Source organism: Bos mutus, chromosome 19 (genome assembly GCF_027580195.1).
Source record: "Bos mutus isolate GX-2022 chromosome 19, NWIPB_WYAK_1.1, whole genome shotgun sequence".
In the NCBI taxonomy this organism is placed as follows: Eukaryota; Metazoa; Chordata; class Mammalia; order Artiodactyla; family Bovidae; genus Bos; species Bos mutus.
In genome coordinates, this window is record NC_091635.1 from 49901587 (window position 1) to 49923160 (window position 21574).

At 38.7% G+C, this 21574-nt stretch overlaps 1 protein-coding gene across 9 annotated transcripts in view; it reads left to right on the top strand.

The window, feature by feature from the left end:
- BCAS3 (BCAS3 microtubule associated cell migration factor) overlaps nucleotides 1–21574 on the top strand; it is a 595190-nt gene that overhangs the window by 83610 nt on the left and 490006 nt on the right. For all 9 annotated transcript variants that reach the window (XM_070390544.1, XM_070390541.1, XM_070390545.1 and 6 more), the window contains exon 7: nucleotides 10465–10537. In XM_070390544.1, coding sequence (XP_070246645.1) covers nucleotides 10465–10537 — 73 coding nt within the window. The remainder of the gene's footprint in view (nucleotides 1–10464; nucleotides 10538–21574) is intronic.

Below are 21574 nucleotides of genomic sequence, written 5' to 3' on the forward strand. Positions count from 1 at the left end.
ATGACATTTGCTGGCAACAGTAATAACTGCATAAAGTTTATTGAGTTCTTTCTTGTCACATCACCTTGTTTAGGCCATTCCATTTATTATCTTTTTAAATCCTCACAACAATCCTATGTGAGGTACGGGTACTTATCTCCACTTTGCAGATGAGAGAATTAAAGCGCTAAGCGATTAGATACATTAGCCTTTATCAGTAGTTTTATTTATTTTCCAGTGGAGTTCTTCTCAACCATAACTTTCTGGCAGTGATTTTTTCAGTGAGCCAGAGAAACAGAGGAACAAATTCTGGGCTCTTATTTTGGTTCACATGGAGTTTAGTACCACAACAACTTGGGAAAATGATTTAGCCTCTCAAAGTCTCATTTTACTCCTTTGTCACATGTATGATTTGTGTTTGGTGTTTGTTAAAAGGTCTGGCAAGTCAAATCTGGGAAAGAACATAAAGGGCCTGATCAATCCTTGAAGAGAAATAATGTGACACTATTGTATATTAAGGGATACTTCATATACTGAAGAGTTTAACTTATGGAGGAAGATAACAAAGCCAGGAAGAACTAAAAAATGTTGCTTTAACATTTTAATGTTTTTGTGTCACTGTGGAGTCTAAAATGTATATGCGTGTTTTGGATATTTGAGGCAAATGCAGAGTTGTACTTGGTGATCATGTTTTGATAAAACATATTTAAGGCAATAAGATTTCTGTCCTGTTTTTCTTGTGGTTGGTTGATGGTAGCTGCAACCTGTGTACCTGTTTCCCCGTTTCTCCCTCTTCATCACATCTTCCATTTTATCTTTGTCTTCTTTGTACTAAAATATTCGTTACATTTTTCTCTTTTAGGTGAGAAGTAAACATGAGAAGTAACCTAGTTCATAATGGAGATTTTTTTATAGCACAAAATAGAACATTGTCTAATTAAATAGAACTTTTTAGTGGGAAAATATCTACCCAAAATCTGAAATTACATACAATAAGATATATTGACTACAACTGAATAGGATCATACTTTTTGCCTAAAATTTATATCTGCAAAATATGACTACAGCTTGAAGCTCATACTGAGAGAATCTATAAGGAAAATGGGTTTGGACAACCCCATTGACTTAAATATTTTCTGAAAGAATCATTTCGATAAAATAACAAATGGAATGGAAGACTTGGAAACAGCTTAACTGATAAAATGAATTAAATTGTTCAGTGGAATCTTTCTGCAGCAGGCAGTCTCAGTTAAAATTCCTTAGTGCCTACTTAACATACTTGTACGTAAAAATCTCTCTTTTTCAGGTATCATCCTCAACATCACAGAGTAGAGTTAGAATCTTAATATCAGTTGGATGTTGATTTGCCTCTGAATATGCTTTTGGATCCATGCAGAACTGGTTTCTGTTTGGTATCTTGAAATTCTTGACTGATTAATGAACTTACATGCTTCAGTTTAAGTGAGTTCACAATGGTGTGTGTGGTAGGGGGTATCATTTAACATTTTCTGGCATGAAAACTGTTGAATTTTGTTGAGGGGGAAGGAGTTTGGTGACTTGGTGGGCAGGCCCATTTTCATTACTTTAATTGTGCGATTTATTAGGATTTTAAGCTTTTTTATAAATGTTTTAGTGTTATAGGACAGAATTAAAAGGATTTAGAATAAAAGGAGTTTAACAAAAGGACTTTGCAACAGGATTGCAATAGTTTTTATATTTGATGGATTTAGCTAACCACTTTTCATTTCAATCATCGTGCTACATTCTGTTAAATGCTGTAGAACAGGTGTGTGTAACGTCATTCTCTCTATTGTACATGCAAATAAACACAATTTTATATATAAAAAGTTAATCCTCTACAATTTGGAGGATTACATTATGGGAGGGTGATGACTCCATTAGGCATCATGGAGAGTACATGCTATTTATATTGCAAGAAAAATCAGGTTAATAGCTACAGTGTTCATGAGATTGTAGAATTTTTATACCAACACTTTAAAAAATTGTGTTTATTCAAACTGTCCACAACAACATTATTTAAGGCAGAGTTAAGGTTATGTTATATAGTTTCCCAGCTTTGAAAAAAATTCAGTGGACAGTGTGCCTCAAAGAAATTTGAAGGATTTGTTATGATTTGTGTGCTTTTTGTAGACTAGTCTTTCCTATTTCTGGACAGTTTTGCTGGTACAGTGGGTGCTTTTGGCTTTACGTTGTTCTTTAGTGAGGGCCTTATTTTGTAGTGTAAATTGTTTGCTTGGATACCTTTTCTAAATATCCATGAAGAGTATAAATCTTCAGTGTCAGGTGACTGACCTGGAGAGCAAATTCGGTAGGACTGTTGTAACCCAGTGTATTTTAGTCGCTCAGTCGTGTCCGACTCTTTGCGACCCCATGGACTGCAGCCTGCCAGGCTCTTCTGTCCATGGAATTCTCCAGGCAAGAATACTGGAGTGGGTGGCCGTTTCCTTCTCCATTTGTAACCCAGTAGTTCAGTGGAAACCAATGAGGTTCTTCAGTTCAGGTTTGAAAAACACAAAGACAATCAAACCTTTCTTGCCAGTATTATTTGCACTTTAAAGACATGATGTGACACTCATCAAAATTGGTGTGTATAATACCAGGTACAAACCATAAAGACCTTGTCAAAACACCAGGAGGCAGAGGCAAAATAGGTATTGTTAAAGGTGAAGGTGAAAAATGTAGGAGTGAAGAACTGGCCTTGTGTGGCTGAAATTCAGTTATAATTAATTTGAAGCATAAATATCCTGGGCTTTGGACTAGTTAATTTTTAACTTGTACTTCATTTGAAAGTCATATTGTTAATTGTGAAATCTGATTTATTTGTTTAGCAGGGGGAAAAGCACACAATCCATAGTAAATTAATGTTTAGTGAAAATGTAGACACTAATTGTTCTAAGCTTCTCATAATTTAAATTGGTTATGGGGAACTTTATTCATCAATAATGTGTTTATAGTTTTGATCTTTTTAAGGTGTGATAATACAGCTGTGAATGGATCATATAACTTGTCTTAACCTATTTTGTATAATTATTATCACAATTTAAAAGTATATTATGTCAGAGCACAATATAAATGTGTAGCCACATTTAAACCTCATTATTTTTGGAGGGATCCGTTAATGTGGATTATTAACATTTACATTACACTTGGTGTATGCATGCATTCTAAGTCACTTCAGTCGTGTCCAACTCTTTGTGACCCTATGGACTATATAGCCTGCCAGTCTCCTCTTTCCATGGGATTCTTTAGGCAAGAATACTGGAGTGGGTTGCCATGCCCTTCTCCAGGGGATCTTTCCAACCCAGGGATCAAACCTGCGTCTCCTGTGTCTCTTGCATTGGCAGGGATGTTCTTTACTGCTAGTGCCGCTTGGGAAGCCCCACACTTGGTGTATACCATCTAGCAAAGAAGTGGAACACTGTTAAGAGTGCCTGAGCCCCCTGTTATACCCCTCCTGGAAATTCTCTCCATCCTAAACCCCGAAGAAGACTACTCTATCCTGAAATTGATGTTTATGTGTTTTTGTTTTTAGCACTTAAGGTTACTAAATATCTGTCTGTATATCTGCCTAATGACACATAGCCAATAGGCACATACTTGTGCAACCACACAATTTCTTTGTACCTTTTTCAAAACTGTGGTAAAAATCACAAAAGATTTACTGTCTGTAAATCTTTACAAACTTCTTTTTGGTGGGAGGCGTGCAGTGTGACATGCTGAATCTTAGTTCGCTGATCAGGAAGTGAACTCATATCCCCTGAAGTGGCAGTGCAGAGCCCTAACTACTGGACTACCAGGGAATTCCTGGTAAACTTAATTATAAAGCTTGGCTGTGTTAAGTACATTCAAAGAACTCCATATCCATTGAACAGCAGCTCTCTATTTCTCCCTCTATCCCTCTATCCCAGGCCCTGGTAATCACATTTTTCTTTCTGTTTCTAGGATTTGACTACTTTTAGTTCAGTTTAGTCACTCAGTTGTGTCCGACTCTTTGCGACCCCATGGACTGCAGCGTGCCAGGATTCCCTGTCCATCACCAACTCCCAGAGTTTACTCAAACTCATGTCCATTGAGTCGGTGATGCCATCCAACCATCTCATCCTCTGTCATCCCCTTCTCCCGCCTGCAATCTTTCCTAGCATCAGGGTCTTTTCCAGTGAGTCAGCTCTTCCCATTAGGTGGCCAGAGTATTGGAGCTTCAGCATCAGTCTTTCCAGTACATATTCAGGGTTGATTTTCTTTGGGATTGACTTGTTTGATCTCCTTGCAGTCCAAGGGACTCTCAAGAGTCTTCTCTTGAGAGTCAAAAGCATCAATTCTTAGGCACTCAGCCTTGTTTATGATTCAACTCTCACATCCGTACATGTGAGAGTATGGAAAAACCATAGCTTTAAGTATACATACTTTTATTGGCTAAGTGATGTATCTGATTTTTAATACTCTATGTCTGTCACAACTTTTCTTCCAAGGAGCAAGTATCTTTTAGTTTCATGGCTGCAGTCACCGTCTGCAGTGATTTTAGAGTCCAAGAAAGTAAAGTCTGTCACTGTTTGCATTTTTCCCCCATCTGTTTGCCTTAAATTTATGGACCAGGTACCATGATCTTAGTTTTTTTGAATGTTGAGTTTTAAGCCAGCTTTTTCACTCTCCTCTTTCACCTTCATCAGGAGGCTCTTTAGCTCCTCTTCGCTTTCTGCCATTAGGGTAGTGTCATCTGCATATCTGAGGTTATTGACACTTCTGGCAATTTTGATTCCAGCTTATTCTTCATCCTGCCTGGCATTTTGCATGATGTACTCTGCATAGAAGTTAAGCAAGAAGGGTGACAATATACAGCCTTGACATACTTCTTTCCCAGTTTGGAACCAGTTCATTGTTCCATGTCTGGTTCTAACTGTTTCTTCTTGACTGCATACAGGTTTCTCAGAAGGCAGGTCGTGTGGTCTGATATTCCCATCTCTTTAAGAATTTTCTATAGTTTGTTGTGATCCACATAGTCAAAGGCTTTAGCATAGTCAGTAAAGTAGAAGTAAACGTTTTTCTGGAATTCCCTTGCTTTTTCTATGATCCATCAGTTCAGTCCAGTCTCTCAGTTGTGTCTGACTCTTTGCGACCCTGTGGACTGCAGCACACCAGGCCTCCCTGTCCATCACCAGCTCCCGGAGTTTACCCAAACTCATGTGCATCAAGTTGGTGATGCCATCGAACCATCTCATCCTCTGTCATCCCCTTCTCCTTCTGCCCTTAATCTTTCCCAGCATCAGGGTCTTTTCAAATGAGTCAGTTCTTCGCATCAGGTGGCCAAAGTTTTGGAGTTTCAGCTTCAGCAACAGTCCTTCCAATTAATATTCAGGATTTTTTTTCCTTTAGGGTGTACTGGTTGGGTCTCCTTGCAGTCCAAGGGACTCTCAAGAGTTTTCTCCAACACCACAGTTCAAAAGCTTCAATTCTTCTGCACTCAGTTTTCTTTACAGTCCAACTCTCACATCCATCCATGACCACTGGAAAAACCATAGCCTTGATTAGACGGACCTTTGTCAGCAAAGTAATGTCTCTGCTTTTTAATATGCTGTCTAGGTTGGTCATAACTTTCCTTCCAAGGAGCAAGTGTCTTTTAATTTCATGGCTGCAGTTACCATCTGCAGTAACTTTCAGTTCAGTTCAGTCGCTCAGTCGTGTCCGACTCTTTGTGACCCCATGAATCGCAGCACCCCAGGCCTCCTGTCCATCACCAACTCCTAGAGTTCACTAAGACTCACGTCCATCAAGTCAGTGATGCCATCCAGCCATCTCATCCTCTGTTGTCCCCTTCTCCTCCTGCCCCCAGTCCCTTGCAGCATCAGAGTCTTTTCCAATGAGTCAACTCTTCGCATGAGGTGGCCAAAGTACTGGAGTTTTCAGCTTTAGCATCATTCCTTCCAAAGAAATCCCAGGGCTGATCTCCTCAGAATGGACTAGTTGGATCTCCTTGCAGTCCAAGGGACTCTCAAGAGTCTTCTCCAACACCACAGTTCAAAAGCATCAATTCTTTGGCGCTCAGCTTTCTTCACAGTCCAACTCTCACATCCATACATGACCACTGGAAAAACCATAGCCTTGACTAGACAGACCTTTGTTGGCAAAATAATGGCTCTACTTTTGAATATGCTATCTAGGTTGGTCATAACTTTCCTTCCAAGGAGTAAGCGTCTTTTAATTTCATGGCTGCAGACACCATCTTCAGTGATTTTGGAGCCCCCCAAAATAAAGTCTGACACTGTTTCCACTGTTTCCCCATCTATTTCCCATGAAGTGATGGGACAGGATGCCATGATCTTTGTTTTCTGACTGTTGAGCTCTAAGCCAACTTTTTCACTCTCCACTTTAACTTTCATCAAGAGGCTTTTTAGTTCCTCTTCAGTTTCTGCCATACGGGTGGTGTCATCTGCATATCTGAGGTTATTGATATTTCTCCCAGCAATCTTGCTTCCAGTTTGTGCTTTCTCCAGTCCAGCGTTTCTCATGCAGTCACCATCTGCAGTGACTTTGGAGCTCCCCAAAATAAAGTCAGCCACTGTTTCCACTGTTTCCCCAGAGGGCAGACAGACTGGAACCACAATCACAGAAAACTAGCCAATCTGATCACATGGACCACAGCCTTGTCTAACTCAGTGAAACCAAGCCATGCCGTATAGGGCCACCCAAGACAAACGGGTCATGGTGGAGAGTTCTGACAAAATGTGGTCCACTGGAGATGGGAATGGCAAACCACTTCAATATTATTGCCTTGAGAACCCCATGAGCAGTATGATCCATCAGATGTTGGCAATTTGATCTCTGGTTCCTCTGCCTTTTCTAAATCCAGCTTGTATATCTAGAATTTCTCAGTTTATGTACTGTTGATATCTAGCTTGAAAGATTTTGTGCATGACTCTGCTAGCATGTGAAATGAGTTGCAATTGTGCTGTAGTTTGAACATTGTTTGGCATTACCCTTTCTTGGGATTGAAATGAAAACTGACCTTTTCCACCACTGTTGTGTCCCTATAGTTTGTCTGCCTTAAACATCCTCTGTGCTCTACTAATTCATGCCTCCCTCCTTTTAAACTCCTGAACACCATCGATATTTTTACTGTCTCAATGTTAAAAACTGACTTTTGCCTTTTCCAGAGCCATGCAAGCCTCCCCTGTGTTTTTTCATGGCTTGCTAGCTAATTTTTTTTTTTAAATTCTGAGTCATATTTCATTGTCCAGAGGCACTATATTTATTTATTTTTAATTTATTTTAAATTGGAGGATTTTACAGTATTTTATTGGTTTCTGTCATATTATCACATGAATGAGCCATAGATACACATATGTCCCCTCCCTCCTGATCTGCCTCCCACCTTCTCAGTTGTGACAGAGCACAAGATTGAGCTCCCTGTGTCATACAGCAGATTCTGGAGGTGCTGTAATTTATTTATCCACCCATCTACTGAAGGGCATCTTGATTGCTTCCAAGTTTTGGCAACTTGAACGAAGCTGATGTCCATATCCATGTGCAAGTTTCTGTGTGAGCAAGGTTCTCCGCTCCTTTGGGTAAATACCAAGAAGCATGATTGCTGGATCTTGTAGTAGGAGTACGTTTAGTTTTGTAAGAAACTGTCCACTGTTTTCCAGCGTGACCATACCATTTTGCGTTCCCTCTGGTGATGGTGGCGTCTTCTTGTTATTCCTCCTCCTTGTCAACATCTGGTATTGTTGTTGTTTTACATTTTGGGCAGTGTGATGCTTGTGGAATGGTGTCTTATTGTTTTAATTTGAATTTCCCTGATGACCTGTGATGTAGAGCATTTTTTCATCTGCTTATTGCCCATTTCTATATTTACTTTAAGTGTCGGTTCAGATCTTTTCCTCATTTTTATATTAAGAATTTTAAAGATACATTTACTCATTTATGTGGCTGCATTGGAGTTTCGTTGTGGCACGCTGGATCTTCATCGCATCATGCGGCATCATTTGTTGCGGCGCCTTAGTTCCCTGACCAGGCACGTGTCCCCTGCTTTGCAAGGTGGATTCTTAACCATTGGACTACCAGGGAAGTCCTAGAAATATAGTTGATTTTTATATGTTGATCTTGACTCTAGTAACCTTGTTGAGCTAACTCACGAGCTCTAGGAGTTTTTGTTGTTGTTGATTACTTGGGATTTTAGATGTATCAGTTGTGTTGTCTGCAAAGATGTGTGTGTGTGTGTGTGTGTGTGTGTGTGTGTCTCTATAAAAATCACTCAGTTGAGTCCGACTCTTTGTGACCCCATGAACTGTAGCTCTACAGGCTCCTCTTGTCCATGGGATTTACCAGTACTGGAGTGGGTTGCTATTTCCTCCTCCAGGGGATCTTCCTGACCCAGGGATCGAACCCAGGCCTCCTGTAGTGCAGGCACCTTCTTTACCATCTGAGCCACCAGGGAAGCCCTGCAAATTGGGAGTTTTATTTATTCCTTTCTTATCCATATGATTTTCCTCCCCATTCTTTTCTTTTTATCCTTGTTCTTTAATTCTACTTCTTTTTTTTTTTTTTTACAGTTATTACTTTTTAAGCTTGTTTTTGGTTGTGCCTGGCCTTTGCTGTGCACGGGGCTTTCTCTGGCTGCCGTGAGCAGGGGCTGCCCTCTCGTTGCGGTGCGCGGGCGTCTCATCGTGGTGGTTTCTCTCGCTGTGGAGCGCAGGCGCCAGGTGCGCGGGTGTCTCATCGTGGTGGTTTCTCTCGCTGTGGAGCGCAGGCACCAGGTGCGCAGTCTGCTGTGGTTGCAGCATGGGCTCAGTTGTTGCTCCTCTCAGAGTCTAGAGCCTGCGTTCGGTAGTTGTGGCCCTTAGTTGCTTTGTGGCCTGTGGAATCTTCCTGGACCAGGGATCGAACCTGTGTCCCCTGCATTGGCAGGTGGATTCCAGTGTACCACCAGGAAGTCCCCCGCTTTCTTTTCTGTCTTGTCTAGAACTTCCAGTACCGTGTTGAATAGCTGGCATTCAACTAAATAGTGGTGAGAGTGGAGACCTTGCCTTTTTCTTGACCTTAGGGGTATGGATTCATGATGTTAGCTGTAGGTTTTTGGATAAGTAGTGTAGTATCTAGAGCAATCATTTAAATTTCTGATCCTGTAAACAACCTTTTTTATTTTCCCTGGAGCTTCTATAGAAAATTCTTTTTAGGACTCAGTATCCTGAAATGATGGACATGTGGTTCAGCTATTGAATTCATTTTATTAGACCTACAGGGGGCTTATAGACTCATATTTGTTCTATGAAAAATTTTGAAACAATTCATGGATTCTTTCCTCTATTTTTCTCTGTTCTTTCTTTTTGGAATTCCTGTCTATATGTTGGAACTCTGAGATGGTCCTTTAACAGTTCTCTTGCGTGTGTTTGTGTTCAGTCAGTGGTGTCTCACTCTTTGCAACCCCATGGACTGTAGCCTGCCAGGCTCCTCTCTGGGTAAGAACACTAGAATGGGTTGGTATTTCCTCCTCCAGGGGATCTTCCTGACCCAGGGATCAAACCTACCTTTCCTGCATCAGCAGGTGGATTCTTTACCATTGAGCCACCTGGGAAGCCTGTTTATGTGTATATAGATTAATGCTGTTTTTCTCTTTTTTTGCGGGTGGGTTTTTTTTTTTTTTTTTGGATTCTGTTCTCTAGGAAATTTTCTCATATTCTTGCATTGAGTTTTTAAATAATATCTACCATCTTTTTAATTTCCAAGATCTCTCTTTCATTTCTAAGCATCAGTTTTTCTTTGCATTGTTATTTTGTTTCATGCTTAAAATATCTTCTTATATTTTTAAAAGATTATTAATGATAGTTTCAAATTTTTTGGTTTTTTTTTTAGCCACATTTCCAGGTGATTTTACCTATTTATAAGCAGCAAACTAAAAAGTTGATTGCAAGTGATGTATGTTTGCATCCTCTGACTTCATTCAGCGTGCTTTGCTTGTGCTGTTTCTTGGAGCTCTTTACTTGACAGTGTCTTTCATTCATTCTTCATGGTCTGACTGATTTTTATTTTCTAATACATTGCTACTCAGTTTACTAGTCTTTTTTTAGGATTTTACATTGTTGTACATTGAGAATGGCCTGAAATTTTGAGGTTTTTAAAGTTTCTGTTGTGACCTTCCTTTATTTAATTTTGACATCAAAATTATACAACTCTTAGGCAATTAGTTGGTGGAATTGGGGGTGGCTTTCTGATTGCATGGAGAACATGTGTAAAATTGAGGTTGTTGTTGCCAATTATAAAAAAGATTTTAAATGTTGGTTCATTTTAGAAGCAGTTATAGGTTTATTTCTAGCTTTTCTATTTTTTGTTCAATTATATAAATATATTGAATTAAATGAATGTTTTGCTGTCTCTTTAGCCATAAATATTTTGAGAGGATGAAAATAATGGAAATATACAAGAATACTTTTTGAAGTTTTGTTTTACATTTTACTTCATGTTCCTTATCAGGTGCTCAAAAGTGTGACAACTTTGCTGAAAAAAGGCCCCTCCTTGGTGTTTGTAAGAGCACTGGATCTTCTGGGTAAGGAATTAAAAAAAAGTTTTTTGAACCACTATTAAAATTTTGTGTTATTTCAGAGGGGGGAACTTTAATGTCTTCAAGTCTTTGTTTACCATAAGACTATGCTTTTACAGAAGGGATGGGACAGGACGTAATAACATATTTAAGGTTTTTGCCATACAGGCCACTTTATTTTTCTGCTCAACTGTTTTCGCTCAAATGTAGGATGATAGCAGGACATGAAAGAAAGCCAGCAGTATATCAGAATTCAGTCATGAAAGAGCAGCATCATTAAGAAAAATACGTTTCATTTTGTTTATTTATTTATTTTTTTAGTATTTATAATGGCCTTCTACAGTGGATTAGAAGTTACTGTTAGGACATCATCGTCATCAACTGTTATTAACATTTATATTTTACATTGTTTTGAGGATCTTTTAAAAAAATTTTATTTTATATTGGCGTATAGTTGATTAGCAATGTTGTGTTAGTTTCAAGTGTAGAGCAAAGTGATTCAGTTATACATATACATATATCTTTTCTTTTTCAGATTCTTTTCCCATATAGGTTATTACAGAGTATTGAGTAGAGTTCCTCCTTTGCTATACAGTAGGTCCTTGTTGATTATCTATTTTCTATATAGTAGTGTGTATTCCATCATGCTTTTATAGTTATATTAGAATATCTGTTACGATCCTTAGGTAAGATGCTAATATAAGATATTTTAATATATCTTAATGATAATAAAATATAGCATAGTGTGTATTGTGTATTAGCCAACAATTTATTGTTGCTGTAGCATGTGCCTAACACTGTTCTAAAGGCATTACATGAATTTTCTCTTTTTTTTTCTGTTAGCAATACTTTGAAATATATACTGTTCTTATTCCTATTTTGTAGTTTAGAAACTACAGGCAGTGAATTCTCACAGTGAAACTGTGGATTCAAACCCAAGCAACCATACTTTTTTTTTTTTTTTTTTTTTTTATTGAATATAGTTGATTTTTAGTGTTTAGTTTCAGATTACAGCAAAGTGAATCAATTATACATCTACATATATCCACTCTTTTTCTAGACTCTTCAAGCAGGCATACTCTTAGTTCCATGCTCATTGCATTTGGGACAGTAAGAGGCTTACTGACTAAGATGATTAATTGTTATTGCTCATGAAGTCAAGTTTTCCCTACTTTCTCTATATATTAAATGAGAACAATATTCTTCATAATAGCTTATAGTGATTTAGTTATCACTGTGTAATTCCAGTTAGGAATTGTTTTCAACTGCTGGTAAAGTTCCAATGGCCTATGCAAACCCTGGAATTGAATGACTGGGTAGGCAGTACAGGGCCAGTGAAATGTTTCTGCCATGTGTCATTAATGATCTAGATTCTTTCCATTTCTAGCTTTGACATCTTTTAGAATATGACCCCTTCCCCTTATGATCTCAAGAAGGCTACTGTCTTATCAGTTAGTATCTCATCTTGAACTCCTAGCTACAAGGAAATTAGGGATATTACTGTGGTTTTGTTAGTAAGGTAGAGGATCAAAATGAGTATTAGGCTTGGCAACCAGCAGTCCTTGCCATGTGCTTTCAGCTGATAGTGTCTGGGTCATGGATGCAGTGCACAAGGAAAGAACGTGCTAATGGTATGGTGTAACATGATTGATCTTGGAGTCTTAATTGTTGCTTTCTGGGGAAATGGTTTGACTCCATGTGTTACAAGGCAATTTTCTTCCAGTGTAAAGTTTTGGGTTGAAGTGAGCAAAAATTTACTGTGTACTCATCACTTTGCTAGGTATGGGATAAGGATACAAAACATGAAAACCTAATTCTGTGTCTCAAAGATTTAAGAATGTTGTTGAAAGCAAAAACATAGCACATAGAAGATGATTATGGGATAATGACATCTGTGTGCGTGTGCATGTGTGCTCCGTCATGCTTGATCCTGTGTGACCACATGGACTGTAACCTTCCAGGCTCCTCTGTCCATGGAATTTTCCAGGCAAGAAAACTGAAGTGGGTTGCCATTTCCTATGCCAGGGAATCTTCCTGCCCAGAAATTGAACCCTCATCTCCTGCACTGGCATGCAGATGCTTTACCACTGCCCCACCTGCAAAGCCCAGTGATGTCTAATTGGAATTCAAAGAAGGTAGAGGTCAGTGTACCTGGATTGATAGGAGAAAGCCTCATGAAGAAGGCACAGCATGTGTTGGACCTAAAGGAATAAGAAAGTTTGGCAGGGTTATAGAAGACTAAGAACTTCCAGAGTAGGTTATAAAGCTGTAGCTGGGGAACAGAAACTGGTAGAAATAGTCTTAGGAAAGATGGAGGTTTGTGACTTACAGTGAAGTTCATCTGCAAGATAGGTAATAACAACCATTTCATTTCTCTAGAACTCAACCAAAGGCTTCCAACAATGTGAAAAGTGTTTATGTTTGAGAGACTGGTAAATATTAAGTCATAGCTGTGGGAATCTGTGGCATTCATGCCTGGAGCTGCTTGAGTCACACTCCACCCCTTCTGTTTCCAACTTGGTTGATTCATGGCCATGACATTCGTGGGGAATGTCATGGACATGCTCAGCAGCATTGTCCATGGAACTTATGGTCACGGGGTTGTGTGGGCCAATGGCTCTTTTAGCCTAAAATCATGATCAGTTAAAGCTTCATGTATGTGCAAAGGAGCCATGAAAGCATCCTATGAAACTAAAACCTGGGAGACTTGAAAATGTCTGACCTCTGCACACAGAGATCCTTTTGGAAAGAATGACAACCTTTATTGACTCAGGGTGGTTGAATAAATTCTCTGTTGAACCTTTGGCTAATCACTAAGCTACATAGACACAGGGGCAGCCCCTGGGAAAGCAGGCTTTAAAATGAAAGCAAGAATTAAAAATAAAATCCAGCAGAGGCATTAATTAGTAACTATATATCGTGGAGCAAAGTAGCTTTCCAGAATTCTTATACCATATTATAAAACATGTCTAATTTCCAACATAAAATTATGACACATGCCAAGAAATAGCAAAGTATGATATGTTGAGAAAGGAAGTAGGTGATAGAAACTGTTGCTGATTGCTTCCAGTGTTAAATTTTAGAGACAAGGCTTTTAAAGCAGCTGTTATACATATGTTCTAAAAACTAAATGAACCGTGTTTATGGAATGAAAGGAAAGCTTGGTAACAATGACTGAACATGTAGAGAATCTCAGTTAGAAATAAGTTATAGAAAAACCAAATGGAAATTCTAGAGTGGAGGAGATAAAAAAAGCTTTCTAGAAGAATACAACACTATATTCAGGTCAGCACATGGATCAGAGACCTGTTATGTTAACAAGAGAGGTGAAAGGGAATTGGGGGGGCTTCCTTGGTGGTACAGTGGTTAAGAATCCATCTGCCAATGCAGGGGACAGGGGTTCAATCCCTGGTCCAGGAGAATCCCACATGCCACAGAGCAGCTAAGCCTGTGCGCCACAACTGCTGAGCCTGCACACTACAACTACTGAACCTACATGCTGCAACTCCTGAAACTTGTACTCCACAAGAAAAGCCACCGCAGTGAGAAGCTCCCGTGTGCAATGTAATTTACTAGAGAGTAGCCCCTGGTCTCAGCACCTGGAGAAAGCCCATGCAGCAACAAAGACCCAACACAGCCAAAAATAAATAAATAAATTTTAAAGGGAAAAAAAAAAAGGGAATGGAAACCGTGGAGAAGAGTTGAAGAAGTATCTGTGGTGAAAGAAACCTTCCTTGACTTCACTTTTCCTGATGTTTATTAAACCTCTGCGATTCAGGCACACCCAGTCCTGTTGAAGCCCCACAAAAAGATGTGTTTGTGGAAGATAGTCAACTATTTGCTGAGTTTGGTTTGCAAGTATTGAAAGATTTTCCATTCTTTAGCAACCCTGTTTAACTGTATGATTAAGATTTTTTTTTTTTTTTTTTTGTCTCCCTGTGTGGCATGTGTGATCTTACTTCCTTGACTAGGAATTGAACATATACTCCCTACAGTGGGAACGTGAAATCTTAACCACCAGACAACTGGGAAGTCCCAAGGAGATTATTTTTATTTTTACAGGATTCATTTATTGAGGTGTCACTTGAATATATATAGGAGGTGATGAGATTATTTATTGAGAGATGACTCTGATGGTATGTGGGTTATATTAGTCTAATCCAGAGAATTAGAACCAGTGGGAAGAGGGATTATATATATGAGGAGAGAGGAAGAAGGGAATGGGGGTGTTGATTTTGAGAAATTGACTCACATGATTGTGAAGCCTGAACATCCAAAATCTGCAGACTGAGGAAAGAGTTGCAATTTCTAACCCTCTTCCTCCAAGGAAGTCAATTTTTTGAAGATTTTATTAAGACTTTCAGCTGATTGGATGAGTCCCATTCAAGTTATGAAGCATCACCTGCTTTACTCAAATTCTGCTAATTTAAATATTATTTTATGTAAAAAAGTATGCTCACAGAAATATCTAGAATAGTATTTGACCAAATCTGATTATTGTGGCCTAGCCAAGTTGACACATTAATCACCACAGGGGCGATGAATATAGTTCTGATTAAAATAACATTTGCCTACTGGAAAAAATCTATTGTAGACACTCACTTCCCCTCTCCCATGTCTGCTCCTTATATTTATTTCATAGTAGGAGAATCATTCTGCAAAGAGATGGCTCTATGTCTGTATCTTTTGCTGGATTGTTTTAAGAATTGTTATTGATAAATGAATGCGAAGATATTTCCTTCTTGGTTTTAAGCATAGCACCTTCTAACTAGCATGGCCCCAAACTATTTGTTTTTTGCTAAATGAATTTTAATAAGTTTTCTGTACAGTCATACTCATCCTTTATTTAAATATTAGTAACACTTTTTTTTTTTTATGGTTGAGAAAATGTCTTAATCTGAGGAACCACATGTCCTGAACCTGGGTGTTGATGTCTTCTTCAAAGGCCTGTGGTGCACAAAATCTTAGGACCCCCTTAACCGCTTGGGACGTACAAGACATGTCTGTTGCCATTCATTTCCATGACAAATGCTTTATTGAGCACAAGGTGCTTTGGACACTTGTCAGTTGCTTATATTCACAATTAATACCGCCTAGTAAGTTTATCTTAGGGAAGTTCAGTAAAATTTCCTTTTGATGTATAAATTTTCTTATTTATAAATGTGTATAGCATCACTGACTCAATGGACATGAATGAGTAAACACCAAGAGATAGGGGAGGACGAAATAGCCTGGCATGCTGTAGTCCACAGGGTCACAGAGTTGGACGCGACTTAGTGACTGAACAACAATCCCTTTTCAAAGAAAGGGGGGAATTTGCTATGGAAATAATCCTGGTCCTTCCTCATATTTTATCCTTTAGATATTTACACATTGCAAACTGAGCCCACAATTTTTAATACAGAGTCTTACTACATTCATGACAGTCTTTAAATACCATTTACTTTTATATTGTATTATAGTAACGTTTTCTTTCTTCATGTTTATATGTCTATGTAGAGGGAGAAGAAGAGGGAGGGAGGAGAGAGAAACACATACACTGTTCCATCATCGTTTCAGATAAGCCATTTAAGGTCTAGGTGGGAGATAATGTTTGTTGCGTTACTGATCCAGGAATTAAGTCAATGTCTTGTGTAATAATTTGAGGGAGGGAGGGGAAGTGTGGACAACATACTAAGGAATGTACACTTTCTTAGGAAATGAAAACGTATTGTATATTACATGCTAACCAGCTCCAGTAATGAAGTTGTTCATGGTTAGGATTTTGTTTGGTATTATGAATAACTGCAAAAGAGTATGATTATTCAGCAGCTGACTTCAGACCTTGAAGAATGTTTAATCCAATATAATATCATCACATTATACACATTGGAGTGGAGATGTGATTTTTACATAGAATCACAGAATGTTAGAAAAAAACTTGAAGATCATATGAGATAAAGAAAGTCTTATCTGGAGACTCATACCATACATACATCTGTTTGGTGGTGGCAAATTCTTGTAAGAGTGAGAAAATTTTCTCCAGAAACAGACTCATGTATACAGAGAACAAATTAGTGATTCTAAGAGGGGAGCAGGATGGAAGGAGGGGTATTGAGAGGTACAGACGTTGTAAATAAAATAAATAAGATACAAGGCTGTAATAGACAACACAGAGTATATAGTCCATATTTTATAATAATACCTTTGTATGGTATGTAATCTATAGAAGTACCAAATCTTTGTGTTGTACTCCTGAAACTGACCTTATAAGCCACCTATACTTCAATTAAAAGAGTCAGAAAATGTCTTTATTTCAGTTAGTTAGGAGTCTCTTATCTCTTGTTAAATATGCACTCAATGGCCATATTTCCAAGATTGAATTTTAATAATTCTAGAAAGATGAAAATTTTGGCAAACCACAGACATCTTAAATTTACCTCGAAAAAAGCAAAATAATTTTAATAGTTGAACAGAAATAAAGACTTGATTTCAAAATTAAGGACTGTTTATCAAATAAAATACACTTAGTTCACAACATTAATAGTTTCGCATTTTTGCTACAGATTGCTAACAAAGGTCACGTTGGACTGACAGAATTCTGTGAGACTGGTGTTCGCTAGCCACTGAGCTAAAGCAGCAGTTATTTAGGTGGAGGTTAAGCACAGTTTCACCACCCTGAAGTGTTACTGAAGAGGATTTATTTCAACTTGTGTCTAAAATAAATAAGGGTTATGTTAAATAGAACCAAAAGGGAGGCTGCTTGGGATACTGGGTATCCAGCAGTTCTTTTTGTCGTGAAATGTCACAGAACCCTTACATGTGATGCTAACTATTTTATTTATTTGTTTATTTTCTTATTGGCTGTGCTGTTCTTGGTGTGGTGCATGGGCTGTCGTCGCCATATGCAGGCTTTCTCTGGTGGCAGTGAGCGGGGGATACCCTTCATTGCGGTGCTCGGGTTTGTCACTGCGGTGCGTCTCTGGTTGCGGAGCATGGTTTCTGGGATGCGCAGACTCAGTAGTTGCGGCGCGTGGATTAAGTACAGCCCCATGACGTGGCGTCGTCGTTCCCGGAGCAGGGGTGGAACCTCTGTCACCTGTATTGGCAGGCAGATCCGTAACTGCTGGACCACCAGGGAAGTCCCTAAGTATTTTGTTTTAACGTATTTTCTTCCTGCTGTGTTGTGAGATCTGATGGAATCACAGTTTGAGCTGGCTTTACTTGTGCAGATCCAAAAAGAGATTTAGGCCATGCTTCCAGTGTTCCATGCTCTATGACCTGGGCTTTTTGAGCTATTCCTTAGCCTTCCTTCAGGCACCCAGTCTTTTCACTTGCTCATCTCTCTGGTCTTTTACATTTCTGTGGGTGTTCTGCATTTTCTTCTAGCTTTCTGCCTGGCTTTTGACTCTCTTTACTGCTTTCAAAGACTGGGCTTTTCCATCTTCGATATACCATTTATGTGAGACCTGCCTCTCTGGCACAGAGATTTTTCATGAGATGGGCTGTCCGATATCATGGATTGTTCATGGACCTCTTGACTTCTAGTATTATCTTTGGACCATCAGAGCCCTCAGAGCTTGTCCTGTTTATCTGCTTATGGGTGAAACAAAACCTTACGGAAATAAGATGACATTACTGTAACAGGGGAAAGTTTTTTAGTGTATTTATTTTAAAATATAATACCTGAACCATGGATGCCCTTTGGTAGTTTGCTATAATATCATCTTTATAGACGTTGTATATTTCCTTGCAAGCCTTGAAATTGGTACAAATCTCAAATAGCCCACCAAAATGTTTATATGTAGGTGACCAAACCAAAGGAATCCTGGTTTAAATTTTCAAAGAACTGCCTTTCTTGCTATTACATGATATATGTATTCCCCAAAACTTGTGCTGTTAGGGTCCTGGCAGAAATAGAAGACATATTCCAACTGGGTACTTTGAGGAGAGTTTAAGTAAAGTGAAGAGGGCCTGAGACCCTTTACCGTTTCTCAGCAAGGGGTGAGAGCCATTAGCAGAACCTACAGTGAGAGCCACATCAGGAGGTTACCTGGTGGAAGCTGCTGGTGGAGGCACTCGGTGTATCTGCTCTAACCTGACAGCAGAGCAGCCACCCAGTGGCCCCTCAGGTTGAACCCGGCCGGAAGCTGGAGGCTGCGCTCTGAGGGGTTAGGGAGCCCACTGCTGCAGTCTGTTTGATACAGGCCAGCCAGTCTCCCAACGGCAAGGAGCCAGGTGCAGTGGAGGCAGAGTGTATTTAGAGGGGACAGCATGCTTATCTTCTGCAAAATTTCACACTAAAACTGAGGTTATGGGGAAAACAGATATGGAGGAAATAATATGCAAAGTAATCAGAGCAATAATCCTGATTAAAATTTTAAAAAATGTTCATACTGATAAAAAGTTTACTAGTAAATATGGAATTTCACCTTAAAAAGAAGGTGAAGGAGCCTTGGTGGAATACGGGTATAAGGAAGAGTTGAGACTGTTAAGTTAGAGAGGAAGGAACAAGATAAACAAAGACCAGGGAGGAATAAGCTATAACATTTATTGTTGCCTACGCGCATGGTCAGACTGAGCCACGATGAGCCTGGTTCCTTCTGTATTCAACTGAGCTAATGAACTCTGTGTTCAAAATATACTTTGTGGGGCTCCCCTGATGATCCAGTGGTTAAGTATCCACCTTTCAATGCAGGGGACACAGGTTCAATCCCTGGTCAGGGAACTAAGATCCTACATGCTGCAGGGCAACTAAGCCTGTGCTCTAGAGCAAGATGAGCCTGCATGCCACATTGAAGGTTCAGCGTGACCAAAATAAAAAATCATACCCGGAAAACAAACAAAAAACAAAATATACTTTGTATGCTGTGTTGTAGCATGAAAAACTGATCTTATTTCTGTCACTGAATATTAATTTGCATATTCTAGAGTTTTATATTAAAAGTGGAATCAAAAAATACACAAAGTATATTTGTTATACTTAAAAAGTATATTTGTAAGTATATCTGTTACAGAGTATCTTTATTTTGAGATCCATTCATATTGTTGCATTTATCATTTGCTTTTTTTGTCGACTAGTTTCTTTTTTTTTTTTTTTTTTTTTTAAGAGGCTTTTTAGTTCTCTTCACTTTTTACCATTAGAGTGGTATCATCTGCATATCTGATGCTGTTGATATTTCTCACGGCAATCCAATTCACCAGCGTAATCCTGAATATTCACTAGATTCACCAGATTCACCTTAATCTATTTTCAAATAAGATTACATTGTGAGGTCTTGGGGTTATGGGCTTCAACATATGAACTTTTGAAGAATGAAATCCAACCCAACACCTATCAACGGAAGACCCCACTGCCTGTCTCTGTCTCAGTTTCTCCATCTGTCTTTCTGTTTCACAGTCTCTCTGTCTCTGCTTATAAGTGTTTGTGTGTCCTTTTCTTTCTCTCTCTCTTTTGAGCTCATTCACTTCCCAGGACCCTTGCATATGCTGTCCTCTGTATTTGGAAAGCCCTGTTTTTTTTTTTTTTTTTTTGTAGCTATAAAACTGCTTTCTGTTGAGTGGTACATGATCTTCATTATAACTCAGTGAGGTAAGTCTTCCCATCCCACTAAAGAGATGGAAACTGAGGCTTAGAGACCCATACACCAAGGGTCTGCAGCCAGGAGGTGACAGGGCTAGGGTTGGGAGTTTGGTCTTTGACTCCAAAAAGTCCTAGTTTTTTTTTTTTTTTTTTTTTTTTTTTTTTTGCATTTTTAGGATTGACCATGGATGGTATCTACATATTTTAGGCACAAATATTATAAATCATATATCTAATAAGGGATTTTTTTTTTTAGATGAGCTCACACTTTATTGGTTGCATCAACAATAAATCCAATAGTATGTCTAGAAGTGGGAAACCATGCTTATTTCCATTCTCAGAAAATGCACAACATGTCTAAGGATTTAAGGGTTCTTTGCAACAATTCCATGCCCTATTCCTCCCACACTGGGTCCTCAAGCTGAAAGTACAAGTTCGGGAAATGGTACCCATAGAGTTTCTCCTCTCTTATTTTCATTTTTTTTTTTTTTTTTATGTCTATCACAGGGCTACCATTAGGATTAAATAAGACAAAGTATGTGAAATTGCCCTGCATATCACCTGCTCAATATGGGATTTCAGTGGTGATTTTTTTTTTTTTTTTTTATTGCCATACCTCATTTTACTGTGCTTTGCTTTGTGAGCTTTATAGATACATGTTGTTTTTTTTTTTTTTTCCTGTTAATTTTCTGTTTAGTTGATCTATCCATAAGTGTGAGTGGGGTATTAAAGTCTCCCACTATTATTGTGTTATTGTTAATTTCTCCTTTCATACTTGTTAGGATTTGTCTTACATACTGCGGTGCTCCCATGTTGGGTGGATATATATTTATAATTGTTATATCTTCTACTTGGATTGATCCTTTGATCATTATGTAGTGACCTTCTTTGTCTCTTTTCACAGCCTTTGTTTTAAAGTCTAATTTATCTGATACCAGTATTGTGACTCCTGCTTTCTTTTGGTCCCAATTTGCATGGAAAATCTTTTTCCAGCCCTTCACTTTCAGTCTGTATGTGTCCCCTGTTTTGAGGTGGGTCTCTTGTAGACAACATATGTAGGGGTCTTGTTTTTGTATCCATTCAGCCAGTCTTTGTCTTTTGGTTGGGGCATTCAACCCATTTACGTTTAAGGTAATTACTAATAAGTATGATCCCGTTGCCATTTACTTTATTGTTTTGGATTCGAGTTTATACACCATTTTTGTGTTTCCTGTCTAGAGAATATCCTTTAGTATTTGTTGGAGAGCTGGTTTGGTGGTGCAAAATTCTCTCAGCTTTTGCTTGTCTGAAAAGCTTTTGATTTCTCCTTCATACTTGAATGAGATCCTTGCTGGGTACAATAATCTGGGCTGTAGGTTATTTTCTTTCATCATTTTAAGTATGTCTTGCCATTCCCTCCTGGCTTGAAGAGTTTCTATTGAAAGATCAGCTGTTATCCTTATGGGAATTCCCTTGTGTGTTATTTGTTGTTTTCCCTTGCT